At 42.7% G+C, this 16,274-nt stretch overlaps 1 protein-coding gene across 1 annotated transcript in view; it reads left to right on the forward strand.

Annotated features, from left to right (window-relative positions):
- Window positions 1–241: 241 nt before the first annotated feature.
- AGBL1 (AGBL carboxypeptidase 1) overlaps window positions 242–16,274 on the forward strand; it is a gene marked incomplete at both ends in the record, with an annotated part of 267,987 nt that continues 251,954 nt past the window's right edge. Inside the window, one exon of the mRNA XM_079540867.1 lies at window positions 242–292. Coding sequence (XP_079396993.1) covers window positions 242–292 — 51 coding nt within the window. The remainder of the gene's footprint in view (window positions 293–16,274) is intronic.

Genomic DNA, 16,274 nt, shown 5'->3' on the forward strand with positions numbered 1-16,274 from the left:
TCTTTATATAGGGATTAATCTTCTCGTCACAGTGGGAGAGCTCGGCGGGAGGGGGTACATTTATCTCTCCTGCTGAGGTCTAGAGTTGCATTGCTGTGATTATTGGTGGTAGCAGTGTGCGTGTGTCTGGGGATCTGTGTTTAGCTTCTTCGTTTCTTAAACAGCACAGGGGCAGCAGCCAGGCACGCTTTCTGGCTGCATTGTTTGCTGCTAGCGAGAGAGATTGTGAGTGGGGAGCAGCATGGCAGAACAAGAAGCCAGTGGCTTGAAAGTCCTTCTTTCCACCCTCCAGGTAAGAACAGCTTGAACTAATGAGAGAGGTGCTTGGGCTTGTTTTCCTCTTTAGTTCACCAGCAGTGACTTGTTGAGCTTAGTTTGTTCTTAGGAGCTCCCTGCTGGCTTGTCTCTAAAAGCATCAGCACACAGGAGTCCTGACCTGCACCTCCCACCCTAAAGCACCTTTATGAAACGAAGTTTCACTATCCGAAGACGAACGCTAGCAGTTACTGCTATGCATCAATCACCAAGCCTTCTCTGCAGTGCCTCGGCTTCTGCAATCTTGCTGTGTGCAGCAGGGGAATTAGGGAGGTGTGAGGAATCGGCTGCTTTGCGATGAATGGGACCTGACAGCACTGTCAGTCTGTGAGCGAGGCGAGCTGCAGCAGCGTGCAGCACTGCTCCGAGCGCCATGGAGAATGAGTAAACAGATCTGCCTGGAGGCTGCAAGTTCCTCCCTGTCAAACTTACTTCACCAAGACCCCGAAGCACTCTCAGCAAAGCAGCAAGACCTCCCTTGGGCTTGGTGAGATGTGGAGTGCTCAGCAAATGTCCCCGAGGAGCAGAGGGGAGGGAAATGTTCCACTCCAGGATCACACTTGTTGGACAGGAGAAGTATTTCTTCCTTTGTCTGTAGGGCATCCCCTTGGTTCTCTTTTCTCCCAGCATGTATGTGCTCCTTGTGGTCTCACAGGAGAGGAGGCATGACCCACTCTATGAAACGAGATGCGTGCTTTGGAAGGGAACCTATGCATTCATGAGGTACCGTTATGTCATGAGTGGTGGGTGGGAATTGCTCTGCCAGGACAAGTTGCTTGTGCAGAAAACAGCTTTTAGACGTTTATGGTGAAATTCCAATTGTCTGCATTTCTAAGGTGCCCTCATCTGGGTCAGAGCCCCACGGGGACAAGAGTTGGGGCAGTGTGCGCTACAGGATCTTTACATCTGGGGCAGCAGCATCCTCTGACAGCTTTATGCATCACCAAAACCTTGCGCTACTGCATGCACAGGAGCAGGAAATAAGGAGCACGTTGTGTGAAACAGACTTACCTCCTGGGTCAGCCCAAGAGCTCATGTCCCTCAGCTCTGTGTTTCTGAAGGTTTTTGTGACCCGTCAGAAATGTGTATAGAAGGTCGTAAAACCCCATGGTACGTAATTGGCTCCAGAACCATAGCTGCACACAGTGATCAGCCTTGACATCTTTATCCAAGCTTGTGTAACTGTCAACAACTTTTATTTCTCATAACATTGCCAAACTCTGGTTTGCCTTCCATGGCACCCTGTGGCGATGAGTTCTGCAGAAGAATGGGCACACATGAAAGTTGTTTACTGTTCTTTTTTATGGCAGTGTAACTTGCCTGCCCCTGTTGCTCTTTCAGCATATGTAATGCATGTTTTGCATTAGATCGTGTTTTTGCCACATCCAGGTTACAGTCTGTTACTTTGGATAACTGAGAACTGAGTGTGCATCTCCTGTTTCTTCTTATACTTTCTAACGCTAACAGTCCTCGTGCTCTGTGCATAATCTGGGGACAGAAAGGGACAAGGCACAGGAATAAACTGGGATCTGTGATTTAATATATGTGACTCATTAACAAAGCTGCATGGAAGAGGATGAACCTGGAACCAAGTGAAAGAGTTGGCAAAACTGCAAGGGTATTGGCAAAAATGCAAGGCTGCTGAGCGTTCAACCACAGCATTACAAAATCTAACCTTAGTACAGCAACCTTTTTTCCAAAAAATTCATATTCACTTAAAGAAGAGCGACGGGCTTTCTCTCATTTGTTGTGATTCCTCTCCTCCTCTCTTACCTTTAGCCAAAACTTTATCAGTGAATCTCTCCAACGCCGTCACCTGTCCCAGGTACACAAACTCAGAGATAAAATGGACCTTTGCTAGTCACAGTCTGGAAGTGCTGGCCTGGGAAATAATGACTTTTGTTGACATTTGCATTTGCTGATATGATCTCTCCACACTTTTTATTTTCTCCAACAGCTGTCCAAAACACAGTGGCTTTGTTTTTGTGTCCTGCCAAATTGCCAGTGCTAGCTCATATTATTTTATTGGGCATGAAGAACATATCTGCTGAGTACAGCAGGATGTTCTGCAGGACAGTATTACTGTGTATTTTCCCTTTGTTTTATCACGTAAGTCTCGTTTGTTTACAGAAAGCTTTCAGCTGGAGCATGAGGGAACATTCACCCACCAAGCTGCTCTTTACAGACCTCAGAACAAAACCAGCCTTGTTCCTTCAGTCACACACTGACAACTAGTTTTCTATCTTACTTCCAAGCACTGGCATGGATCATTCTTCCCAATCTGAGGAATGTATCCACCTGAGAAATGCTCTATCACCTTCAGCTGAGAGAGCAATCCAGCTTATCTCCTCCTGGCACAGACTCCTGGTCTCACAACCTGGCTTTGGTAAGGATGGTCTCACGCAGACCAAAACTCTTAGAACTGTTGACACTGTGCACTTTGTCACAGAATTCCTGCTCCAGTCAAAGAAAGAAACACATTTGGTTTTTTGAGTTCTTCAGAACTGTTAACAGAGCAAAAAGGGAACATGATCCTCCAATGACAGCAGAAACTCATGGAGCATGACTCGTTACAGATGTTCTGAAAAGTGACAAGGTGAAAAGCAAAAAACTGCTTTTAAAGCGTGGCTGCATTTTGTCACTGAAATGTCACTGCAGGGAAGATGTGACATTTCAGATCCCTAGGTAAGAAGTGCTTCACTGCTTACAAGGTACAGCTTTCAAATGTGAGTTTCAGGTTTAAGAAAAACCTCTCCCTTTTTCACAGGTTTTGTATCAGTATTGCAGTGCCAAACCATTAGGTACTTTCTGTTATTTCTTATTTTGCTTTTAACCCTGATACTTTCTTCTTTGGTCTCTCTTCTTGACTCTCCCTATCCCACCTGCTCCTACAGTTATCCCATTCGTCTCTCATCCTGTTCTGTTCCCATCTCTGCATCACAGTAATGTCTTTGCATCGAGCTCTGCTCTGTCTTTCTTAGCCAGTCCAGTAACCTACTCCAAGGCTGGGCTGGTTACTACTCTTCACTCTACTCTCCAGTCAGACCGTGCTAAAAATCAGCATCGTCTCCACGTACAGCTTATGTTCAGGGGAAAAACTCTGATGTTTTGCAGGCAGCCTCCTTAAAACTAAATCCCAGACAGATTTGGGTTAAGATCCCCTATTTATTTTAATGCCTAAAGGAGGTATGTGGGCATTGATTAAAAAAAAAAAACAACTATCAGTGGTTAAGTAGAGCAATAGAAAATGCAGCATCTTTTGTTGCATCCCAGATTATTGAATCATTTGTGATTTTAGAGCATCCGTGTTCATACTGCTGGTTATCCCAGCTTCATCTCACTCCGTCCTCCAGATGCATAGATGCATGCTAAGTAAGCAACATTTTGATTCTTCCTCTGCTTTCTCCCTGCTCTTTTCTTTGCTTGCCAGGCCGAGATATGAGCCTGCCTTGGTTACTCCTGAGAACATCTCCTTATTGCATGGCAGTGTGCACTGTGTTGCCTGAGGAGTCCCAGATTTCCTGTTGGCTCTCAGCACAGTGTTCACATGTTTCCCAAAGCCACACTGTCTGCGTGCATATTCCACTAAGCTGGCAACCCTTGGGGCTGTTGGCAGATCTTTGGCTCATACTAAACCCTACTGTGCTGGACTGCAAAGGTTTCTGAATGTTATGGTTCAAAAGGAAAGAGGTGAAAATCTTATGTATCCACGAGGATGTGATCTGTGTAAAGGGATTCCTGTCTGAATGACTGTGGTGCCCAGCAGGGAAGAGATGCAGGATTCACTGTTTGCTAACTTGAACCTCTCTGTTCCATTGTGCTGCTTCTCCCGAGCTGTTTCGCTGGCTGGCTGACAAGGCAGTTCTATTGTTATCCTAAAGTCAAGTGGGAAGATATCTGTGCTGCTCCAGTGACAATGAATATAAATGCATTTTGCAAAATGCTTTTGTCTCCTCTGCATCCTTGCACTTATACCGTCAGCAGAGCAGCTGAGATTCCTGGGACTGAGCAAAATGGATGTAAAACACCAGGAACTTCTCAGCAAGCAGAACACCTGCTGGTTTGCACAGGAGGTGGGAGAGTTTGGAGTTTGGTTCTGTATTTTTGGGAGGCAGCTTGGCATGCCAGGGGTTAGTTGAATACTCTTACAGGGAAGAAAACTCAGCTCAAAACCAGATGGTCATTTTCATGTGGTTCATTAACTGTGTTTTATTGAGATTGTTATACCTAAAGTAAACAGCAGTGGATTTAGTGTTCTCCTATTCCTTACAAAAAATATTCTATCTTTGGAGCAGCAAAAGCAGTGCAGTTAGATCAATGAGGCACTTGGATATGGTGTTCCAAGGAAAATCCATCGTAGGGAAACACTGGATGCTCTGTCAGTACTCTCCTGTCTCTAATGCCAAAGTAGCATTGTATGGGAATTGCTAAGTCATGGTCTGAGCCAATGATTGAGCACCTGGTGGAGGGACACAGCCAGCCCTGGGAACACAGGTGAAAGCAATTCCTGGTTCCACCCCTCCCTAAGCCTCATTTAAGGGCTGGCTGCCACAAAGGAAGGGTCTCTATCTGCAGGTCCTTCCTTTTGGAGTATTTGGTGAGTCCTCCTCTTTGGGATGGGTAAGCAAATCCTTTTTTCTTTAACTGCATTGTGACCATCCCCCTTTTTATCGGGTAATTGAGAACTGGTTATCTGCTATTGCTTTTGCATAAAGACGTAGGTTGCATATGCTCATTTTTTAAAGAAGAAATACTCTTCTGCAGGCAATTCTACAGAGGTTCTCTACACCAGCATCACAGCTTTCAGAGTCACTGCTTGTTCTTTTTGCCTCAGCTATCACATTGTCTCTGTCTAAGGAGAACCTAAAGGTAATTCAGAGCTCTTCCTGGCTCACCACCGTGGGGCACTGCTAAGCAGGAGGAGCCCTTGCACCATCAAGAGAGAAAGGAGGCAACATCTGGGCATCAACCCCAAATTCCTACAAGGCCATGGAAGACATATCAACATTTGGCATTCTTGTCAGTGCAGAACACTGAAAGCCCTCAGAGGCAGCTGAGGCACGTTTTGGGCTTTGCTGAAACCCTTCCACCAGCTGAGCTCAGACCAAGCTTTTGTTCTGTTCTCAGGCTGGCTGCAGCTGTTTCTCTGAGCATGCTGCCAGCTCCTCTGACAGTGCTTTCAGTTGGGCTCTTCAGAGTTCCCTGTGACTGCGTTAATGAAAATGTAGGACCTTGAGGTGTAAAATCTACCCAGAGGCTGATCAGAGCACCAACAGATGCAGCTGGGATGAGCAGGAAAGTGCATTGTATTCTGGCCCCAGAAATCTGAACAGGACTTCCTCTGCCAAGGAAGAAAAGTCAGCTTCAGTCTGTCCTTTCCTGGAGACCCTCTGGCTCTCTTGCTGTAGAAATGCAAATGTGGTGGGATAGTTTTGTCACTAAATCACTTGAATGCAGGGCTGATGAAGTGGGTTACATCCCAATGCATCTGGCTTAATCACGTGTTAAATTGCTAATAATCCCACTGTGCCTCCCATTGGTGTTAGAGAAGATCAGGCAATTAATAGTTGAAAAAAAAAAAAAAGTGAGGTTTTGCTGAAATAATGATTCAAACAGAAGTGAATCAATAATTCTGTTTCAGTATGGGTCTTGGGTTGAGCACAATAAATAATGTACAGAACCACGTGTTAAATGTTGAGGACAAAGAGCTACGCAGGGTTATTGTAAGGGAAGCGTGCACTGCTCATACAGGAGCAGGGATTTTGTGAAGTAAAACAAGTTACTGTGTAATAATAAATAATATAAAAAATGCCAGGGGGCCAAGTGAGGTGACACAAGCAATTTAAAAGCCGTGCTTCTCAACCTGACTTTGCACCTATGGTCAGCTGTTTATATGTAGTATAATGGTGTGCTATACAATGGTGAGCAGCTTTATATTGTATTTTATATTTGTATTTTATACTATTTGGACAACTGCAGCATTACGGACACGCACATTAAACTACATTATGTAAGAAAGTAAATGCATTTGTTTAAGACATACTTAGCTTTCACATACGATTTAAAAATATTCAAATCATTTGATTTCCTATTTGTAAATCACAGATATTGTTGGTGGTTACTGTGCTTCCATGGCTGTTTTGTATGCCTAATATTAATATACTACATCAATATCTGTGTCAATGGAAAATTTCCACCTTCACCTTCTCTTGGGCTTCAATAGTTTCCCTCTGTGAAATACATGAAAAGAGTTGTTTTCATACAGAGAGATGTTTGTTTGAATAGATCTTGGTTATGTTTCTTTATATAGCATAATCTTATTTCCAGTGTATTATGCTACATTGTGCTGTAATGATTTGGCAATCCTTTTCACGCACTTCTTCTCTCCTATGCATAGGAGCAGTGCTCTTGGCTTTATCTGTAATGGGAAAATATGTCTGTGGTAGAAAATACATTGGTGGGCATCTCTGAATGACAGTTTATTACATTACACTTAGCAGAGAGTCCTAGAAGGTTGTATCGAAAAATGGATGGGCTGATATTGGTTAACTTTAGCAGCGTCTCGTAACACCAGCAGTTTCATGGATGTGCATTAACAGGGAGAACAACGCCTCCAGGAGTTTAAGAGTAGGGGGTGGATTTTGTGCTGCTCATCCTGAGATAGCAGGGCTGAAAACTGCCCCGGAGATGTCCCTGTCATAGGGGCACTGGTTTTGTGAGATCACTCCTGTTTGTGTCAGGATGGGTAGCACAGCACGTATCTTCACTACGCTCGTGAGAAAATCAGAGGGAGAATTTGTACTTCTGAGGGAAGAGAAGGTGAAAGCCCCCTTTTTTTTTTTCCCTTTTTTTCCTGAAGAGCCCAGGGAAAGTACAGAACTGAGGTGATTCTTGCCACTTGCTCCTTATGAAATTAGCCATGCTCCTTGGGGGGGAAGGTGACCCTTTGCTGTGTTAGGGTTGTTGTATGGCTTTCCTGTCTTTGTGAATCCCCTATGTGCAAACACACTGATCACCCATATTTGCTATTGTGCCATGCCAGACTTTAGCACCATGACTACATTCTTCTCACCAGACCTGGATGTAAAATAATTCCCTGTTGCGTTTCTCTGTTCTGTTAATAAATGCTTGTCTCATCGATAGTCTATTTGCACCTGTTGGCCTACAGAGCCTGATGTGCTATAGGACACAAACCCTGTTCCACAAGCTGAAGCCATTCGGCGTGCTGAGCTCACTGCTCCTCTCCACAGGGGAAGGGACTTTGATTCTTGATCGGAACAGGCTGTTTTGGGCTGCTGAGGGAGATTAGGGCCAGAACGAGATTGGAAAGTGGTGGGATGCACTCCTTGATAGGGGCCTACAGTCTTCTCCAGGGATTCCCTAATGGTGTAAGGCAATCTCACCTGACTGTCCTTCTGCTCCCCACTGACAAAATCAAGTTTGATGCAGAAAGTGGGGAATGAGTGTTAGAAAGAAGCCATACAGTTTGATCTTGTACAGCTCTAAGTGTGAATGTCCAGCACAGTTGACAGGAGTGAGTCCTCAGTGCCTACAGTCCTGTAAACTGTGTGCATCAGAAGGAATGCGTGCTTTTATTTCAGAAAAGGCAGTTAATTTAAAGCTCCTATTGAAGCAAGAATACGAATCAATGAAAGTGCAACAAATTCACATCCATGACTCGGTATTTCCTGCTGATCTGTTGTACTGTTAGGGCTTTTGTTTTACTGGATGGAGACCTGCCATATTATAAAAAAATTAAGGTTTTTAGGAATAAAAAATTTGTCATTTGTTTCATGTCTCCTGGAAAGGACAAAGGTAATATAATAGAGACCTTCTGCCCACAGGCAGTACTAAGCTACACAGAAGAGAATGAATGTTTTGCACTGCGTATTGATTGACAGAATAACATCTGCTCAGCAAGAAATTCCCTGGGCAAAGTGAAACCTCCTTCCTTTAGGGGATTTGGAGAGCAAGGCTGTCTTTTTTTTTTTTTTTTTTTGTGATTTCTTTTCTGGGAGGAACACAGCTTTTTCTTTAAAGGTGTTGTAGGTTGAGTTGGAATTAATGAGTACAGCAACACTTTTATGGTGAGTCTTTTTTGAAACCTGAGTAATTCTGACACAGAAGAGTCCTGTGGAAGAAATAACTAATCTACCAAGGAGTTCTTGCCTTTTTTTCCACCTTTCAACAAGGGATGCTTGAAGGCAGAACACTTGTTTTATTTTTCTGACGCTAGAGACATGGAAGCACTACAGCATTGCATTTTACTGCAGTCCACTACTGGGAAGTCTTTTATGTGCATTAATTGTTGGTGTAATTTACAAGCAGAGGTTTCCCAATGGGAATTTGATCCCTACAGTAAATGAAGATGAGTTCTTACACGCTGGACTGATCTGCTCCTCCTCACTATTCTACCTATTTCTTCCCTTTCAACATACAGAATGGTGGAGTATTGATGGCCGAAACAAGACTCCTGGGCTTTATTCTCAGGACTGCTAAAACTCTCTCTATCAAATTCATTTAATATCTGTGCCTCCTGATTTCTTCATTTGATTGCTAAATAGTACCGAACTTCATCTGTCAAATCTGAGTGCTGAGAAGCAATCGCGTTGCTTCCCAAGTTAAAGTGTAGAACAACTTACTCCATGAGCAGATGACAGTCGTGTAGTGGACTCAATGCAGATGGTTCTCTACCACCCTCTTATTTTTGTGGGATTTCTTCTGGAAGGTCAAAGTGGGAGATCACAGTGAGGATGAAGCTGGCTCTATATTTCATTCAGGATTAACCTGACAAGCAGGAGTGTAACAGGCAGGGAAAACATGAACAGTTCTCTTGGCATAGGGAATGCCCACCTGTCTGTGCTGCAAAGGAGGGGAGGGCGAATGGTCCACCTGACCTTTCCCTATGATTAAAATACAAATCTGATGAAGTCAGAGGAACAAACTGAACTGCCTCTTTCAACCTTCTGTTTTTCCAGGAGTAAGCTAGCACCATCCTCATGGTTTCTGGAGAGGGTAGAGGACAGCAGAGGTACTGAAATTTTTTTTTTTTTTCTGGCTTCCTCTTTGGGAAAATCTCCTGCATTTGAATGGCCCCTTGCCCCATGTTAGTGTGCCATAACAAGGGGAAGGAGCTTGAGATGCCACGTGAAGATTGTGTGCCTGGCTGTGGTTTTCTTCAAGTTTGTGTTCCAATAGGACTTAGGTCACCTGATTTCCCCATAACGCACAAGGATTTCAAGGGGACAGCTGGAATTAGAGATGCACTAAAATGGTTCTCATCTACAATGAAAACCATGCTTATGAGTGGTTTGTTTCAAAAGATCCCGTAGCTAAAGCTGTATCTCACAGAAAACTTTGAAGGGTTTTATCTATGAGATGGTTATCTAAGCGTCTGGAAAACTTCCTAGCTGAGTTCTCCTTCCGTGTCCTGACAGAGCTTATGGTGATCTGTTCTACCAATGATCTTGAAATCATGCTCAAACATAAGGACACAACTACATTGTGGTGGTCTCTACGTGCTGGCGTTGGATAAAAGTATTGGATTAGGCTCTGGCATGCACCAAATCTCCTACTGGGGTATTCCCAACGTAATTCACCTTACTCTCAGAAAGCAGATACTGTCTCAGACAGAACACTGAGCTCGTATTTTTAAATTTATTTCCTGTCACTTTTTCCTAGAGTACAAACACAGCAGTGAGCTCATTCACTGAGCTAACAAAATGCCTGTTAGCTTGACTGGCCAACACTTAATTTGCAAATGCTTCTCTGCTGCTGTGGAGCTGAAGTAACAAGAGCTGAAGGAAGTCCCAAACATGCCTGCCTTTAATATGGCGGCGTTGGCTTGCCTTTTCTGGATGACTTAAATGGGATCTGGGTTGAAGATAAGAGTGTTTTTAATTTCTGGATGGTGAATGGTGTACCCTGTCATACTTCTTAAAAAACTGGTAGAGCTGAAGGCTTTGCTTTTTAGAGGCTGCTGTGAAAATCTAGACAGATGGGTCTCAGCAATGCAGTTAGACAGATGTTCTGCTTTACATTACTTGTAATACTACTTTGAATCATTAAGGATTTGGAAGCAGACTTTGCTATTCATTACGGATGCCAAATTTCATTAGTTGTTTGATTTTTATTTTTTTTCACTTAGACTGGATGGAAAAAATAGGTTCTTCATTTTCACTTTCACGTTCTACCCCCTAAGAAAATAAGCTGTGGCTAACAGTAGTTATTAACAGTATACTTCCATTACCCTAGCCTCAATCATCATTATTAAGTGTTGATTGATTGAAGGCATATTCATTACTGCTCCAGAAAGCACTTTTGAAAGTGGAGTAGGCTGACACAAGGACGCTTATCTCAGCAAGAGAAAGGACTACTGTGAGTCTCAACCAGGATATACCTTATAGCGCTCCTTTTCATCACCCTGTACAGGTTGATGTCAGGCTAAAGTGTATCAAATGGGGTGTTAGCACTGGAACAGAGAGAGAAGCCCAAAGTGAATGCAGCGTTATGGAAGGAAGTGCCAAGGCAAGCTAAGATTAGGTGGAGGGACTCCTGTGGCTTCATGGTGCCCTGCCTGATCAGGAACATCAGAGATATGGAGACACTGCTGTCCTTGCTTATAGCTGTCTATTTTCACCTGCACATGCTTACACTTCAAAATCTGTGGCTTTATTAAAAAGCAAGTACATCTGGAATTTTTCCAAGGATCGTATTCTGGGAAATGGCTTTGCTTGAGGGGGGGAAAAAAAATCTTTGTTAATTCATAAATCCACTCCTTTGAAAGACAGAGCATTCTCTGGAGTGGCAGCTACAGAAGCTCGCAAAGAAAAGTTGTAGCCTGTTTCGTGATGCTCTTTCTCACTGCTAGAGGAAAACTACAGCTGAATAGGAAAAACAGATCCTTCCCTGTTAAGTTTGGGTAGCAGTTGTTGTGTAGCTGTAACAGAGCAACATTTGGATGAAATGTTAATATTTTAAAATAGTTCAGTGACAGGTAAAGTAATATGAAGTATAGGTATAAACCAAGGTTTGAATCCAAGAAATACCAACAGGCAGTAGGTGCTAGCATGAGTATGGAAGATGTTGTGCAAGAATAGCTAATGCTATGTAAAATATTAAGTGAATATGAGAGACACATGCTAGGCTAATTTAAGGATTAGAATAAGAATAGATCTTACAAGGAAAAAAAATGGATGATATAACATTAAATCCAGTGGAAATTTTTAGGTGTCACAGGCAACTTATGGTGAAATAGATGTCCTCTGAGAATTTACCTGCAGTGGAAATTACAGGAAAAACTCTAGAAGTGTTCAGAGGGATATCTGAAATTCTTCAGAATATCATGTGATTTGATTTTCCTCGAAGTTTCCTCCTCCTTTTAGTGCTTCCAACTCAACAGAAGAATTATAAGGTTATAGAATAATGTGCTTTGCCATCAGTTCTGCATAATAAAGGAATTGCTCTATTAGAGATGCATAAGTGAGAGGAGGAAATGACAAAAACAAACTATATGTGAAGAGGAACTTGTGTAGAAGGATAGCTCTGTATTTTTTTTTTTTTTAAACTCACAGAGAACTTTGGTATGAGAAAAAGCAAGCAAGAAAAAGCAATTTACTTTGCTAAAGGCATCCAAGAAATTGCAGCCCAACAGAGCATAATTCCTGCAAGCATCTGGGTGCGAAAGCTTTATTAGTGTGATACGTGAACAGTGTGGCACAGATGATGGAAAAACCTTGCTTTGAAGTTAAGTAATACAGGTCTGGAGACTTGGTGACACAGCAGGCAAAACTGAGGGCTCAGATCACAATCCTCTGTGGATTGTGAGTAAAGTGTAGCATCTTCCCCATGCTTGGATGCAAGGATGAATATCACTGCACAAGGAGGGCTAGGACTCACTGATATTATTTCCCAGTTTGGCTTTCAGATTCCCTACAAGGGATTTGTCTCTTCTTCATCTTACTGGAATGGACATTTCAAGTCCCCATCTGATTTTGCCACTGACTTACTTAGATGGTGGGAAATTCACTTAGGCATCACTAGGTGATATTTCCCTGCAGCCAAACAGGCCAAACAAGGGACAATGAATCTGATACTCATGAGGAAGGATGTGGTGGGGCAGGTGTTAATTAATATTTGTGAAGAAATCTGTGATCCTGTGATGAAAGGTGTTATGTTAGTGCAATTTATTGCATTAAATATAGTAAGATTCCTTGGCACAGATGATTTCCACAGTGTTATTCACCAAGTTATTTTGGCTGGAGATCAGTTCAGTCAAAGCTGTTACATCTCAACACCTTTTAGTGTTTCGAAGGCATTCAGATATAAGTGTGGACTTTGCCCATGTCTGCCTTGCAGCAGTTCAGTCCCAAAGTCTGTAGCGTGTATCTTTTGAGAACAAGACCTAAATCTCAATGATCAGGAACAAAGTCCAGTACAATAACATGGAGAAAGTTGCCTTTCAGGTGTTGTTTCTACACAGTCCTGTTTGTCTACCCTACCTGCTTGTCTGTCCTTGATGTGAACATTACCTCATTACTGAACCCAGCTGTGAACTGGTGTGTTATAGAAGGTTGCAAGAGCAAGCAAGGATGACCAAAAACTTGACCTCAGGTCAATGGAGATGGGAAAAAGCCCTGCATCTAATTGCATCAGGTGAGAAAGGGAAGTTTTTTTTGAGTGTTTAACATTTCCTTTGGTATAAAATCCAGTAAATCACAGGGCCTGGCTTGGTGTTGAGCATCAGTAGGAAGGAAAATGGCTGGTGCTTGGGTAAATGGGGTGTCAGGAATGCTGGACATAGGTGTGAAGGAGCAAGCACAGCTCACAAACAGGAGCAAGGATTCGCTGGACCACATGTCATGCTCTCAGAGGCCCTTTGGCTGCCCTGCATACAGTTTGAGGGCTACGTGATCCCACACAGCTGTGAATGCCTCTCTTGTAGGATTAAAGAGGTCACTTAGGACATTATCCTAGCAGCAAGGTCCTCCTTCCATTCTATAAATAGAGCCTATCCCTTCCCCTCCTCCTTGGTGTTTCCTGACCTATCTGACTCCTGAGCAGAGGTAATCAAGGTTAGGTGAGACAAGTGCAGTTTACCACAGAGGATGGTGACAATGCTGAGGATATATGGATGTTTTAGGAACAGGAGAAACAAGATCGTAAGTTCTCAGCATTCCTCTAAGGCTTGATGATGACAGTAATGATGTAACAAAGTGCTTTAGTAATAACAAAACTTTAGCTGTAATCACTTTGCAATACTTTCTTATTTTGAGGTTCCCCAGTGAAATTCTGGAGATCCCCCCAGTAACAAGAAAGCACAGCTGGCTGAATTGTGAGGCTGAGGATGGGGGCACACAGGGATTTTTTGCTCTCTTATTTTAGTGTGAATTTTTAGCTCCACTTAAATTAGAAAAAGCAGTCTGCTCCAGCAAGATGCAGAACGTAAGGCAGGGAGCCTGGTTTTATGGCTATTTGGAGACCAGGGAGTCAGGTGTGGGAAGATGTCCAGATGGCAAACCCATACTGCTAGTATTGTGGAATAGCTGAGTCTGTGCACACCTTCTCCTCGCTGGTGGTGGAGCATCAGGAGCAGAATCTAAGTGTGGATTCAGCTATTGGGAGCCCAGTAGTTTCTGGAGGTCTTTAGAGCAAGTGGGGAGAGATTTTGCTTGGCCCCTGGGATTGCATTGGTTTCATTAGGTGCAACTGCACACCAGGATTTCTCTTTCATAGACTCTGAGTACAGGGAATGAGAAATCTTCTTGCAGATGCACGCATCATTACGTGGACAGTTAGTCCAACTACTGCTATTTGTGTGAGCAAATTTATGAAGGGTAAGAGAAAAAAGAAGGGCGTATTTTGAACGTGTCAAATTCTGCTTCCCTGTTTAGGAGCAGGTTATTTTAAAACAAGCAAATGAACAAACAACCTGGAACTGGACATCCTATTCCTCAGCCTATCTAAAAAAAAAAAAAAGAAAAAAAAAAAAAAAAAAAAACGGAAAAAAAAAACAAAAAACTCTGGAAGTTGGTTAGCACGGACTCTTTTTTTCTCCCCAAGTGGTCATACGCTATATCCAACAATTAATTTAATAGGAGTGCTGTCAGAAAACATGCTACCTGTTGCCCTGCAGGAGTGACTTCTTTAATTCTGCATTTATAATTTTTGTGGGTGAATAACAGCCTCATGTTTCTTTCTCCCCCCAATAAATTATTTATAAGCAAACATCGTGCTGCACAAATTAATGCTGTATGATTTCTTTCCAGGCATTCTCTCTCTTTTTTTTTTTTTTTTTTTTTTTTTTTTTTTTTTTTTTTTTTTGTAACAGTAATGCTTACACTCACAGTAAACACTCTGTAATTTGCATGTGTTATTTGGAGGAGTACTTGCCTGTGGGCAAAAGCTATGAAAGCCCTAGAGACACAGAAGTGACTGAAGCTTTCATTTTAGGCCATTGCTAACGTGGGTATTGAGCTGATAGCTGCTGTCCTTCGGGTGGGACAGGAGAAATGATCTCTGGTGGCTCTTCAAAGCTTGTAGGAAAAAAATCCCTGGAATCTTTCCCTGCTGAAATGTGATTACCTGTTTCAGTGGCTTGGTTGTGATTGTTATAATCTTGTCTTAAGTGAGTAACAACTTGTCTTGGCACATTCCCAACAGCAGGACCAGCACACAGGAACTCCTTCCCTGGGTATCATTCCCAGGTTGGCCAACTAACCTGAGCTGTTGGTCAGAAGGATCTTGGGATCAAGCTCCTCTCCAAGCCCAATGTGACAATCTCTTGCTGCCTGTATGTATCAATGACCACATGCTGTGGTGGTACTTATTCCTAGCTTTCTACATCCTCCTGTTTATGCATGAGGAGCTTTAGCCAAGCTAACCAAAGCCCCGGTGTTTCAGGGATTAATTCCCAGAAAAAGCTCAGAGGAAAATGATCAGCTGGGAGCTGATTAAATATCTCTCAAGCCAGCCCCATGATACTCCCAGTTGGGTGAGAAAGACAGCAGGCTTTGCTGAAGTAAGGCTAGGATGAGAGGCTCTGGCCAAGAAGTACAGCCGTGCTTGATTTTTAAGTGATGCTTTTTGTTCCTTTGGCCCTTGTCTGGCTGCAAGCCGTGAAGGCAGCTACAGCCTGTTGTTAATAGGTAACAATTGGCTCTAATTCTAAATCCTTTTAGTGAAATCCTGCAGGAGGTTGGTGATTTTTGTAATCTAACTTGAGCCTCTGTTCGCATTCCACCCGTATACCGTGAATGCATCTTCATTAGTCTGTGTGTGTACGGGTATTGTAGGTAACATCCACAAGTGCTGGCAGGAATGGAGAATATTTAGCAGGAGGAATTTCACTTCTCTCTTTGCTTAACATTTTTTTTTTTTAAACATCAAGCATATCTTTCAATAGAAATAATTAATGTGTTTATTTTAACCAGAGCTGGGTAAGTAATTTGCGTTAAAGAAATTAGCCTATTCATCTTTTTTAGATCAGGCACAAATTGTGACTTTCTCAATGTACTTCCTATTCAAAAAGATTTCCCGAAACCTTTTCATGAATGTATCTGTTGGGAATCCTTCCACAGACAGTTTGGTATAAGCATTAATTTCAGCAATTAATTCTAGTAGAACTCAGTGTCCAAATATCTTTAATTTTGTGCATCGCCAGCTAATTAGTCGAAATCTAAGTCGTTTCTATTCAAAAGGCAAATTGTCATCTTGTAAGACAACAGCAACTTTGGAGTTGTTTGAATTTTTTTGTAATTGTCTGGCTATTGTTAATTGGAGCTGTGCTCTTCTGTGGTCTTCTGTATTATGCAGTGGTTGAAATCTTTGCCACTGAAGTTTGCAGGAAATACATTTTTCTAATGGACCCCAGCACTTTATCTACTGTTTCAGCAAACACAGCCATCCAATTCCCTCACTAGTGCACTGGAGGAAGGGGAATGATGAGGCACCAATCCAAT

Source organism: Tetrao urogallus (genome assembly GCF_951394365.1).
Source record: "Tetrao urogallus genome assembly, chromosome: 11".
Taxonomy (NCBI): domain Eukaryota; kingdom Metazoa; phylum Chordata; class Aves; order Galliformes; family Phasianidae; genus Tetrao; species Tetrao urogallus.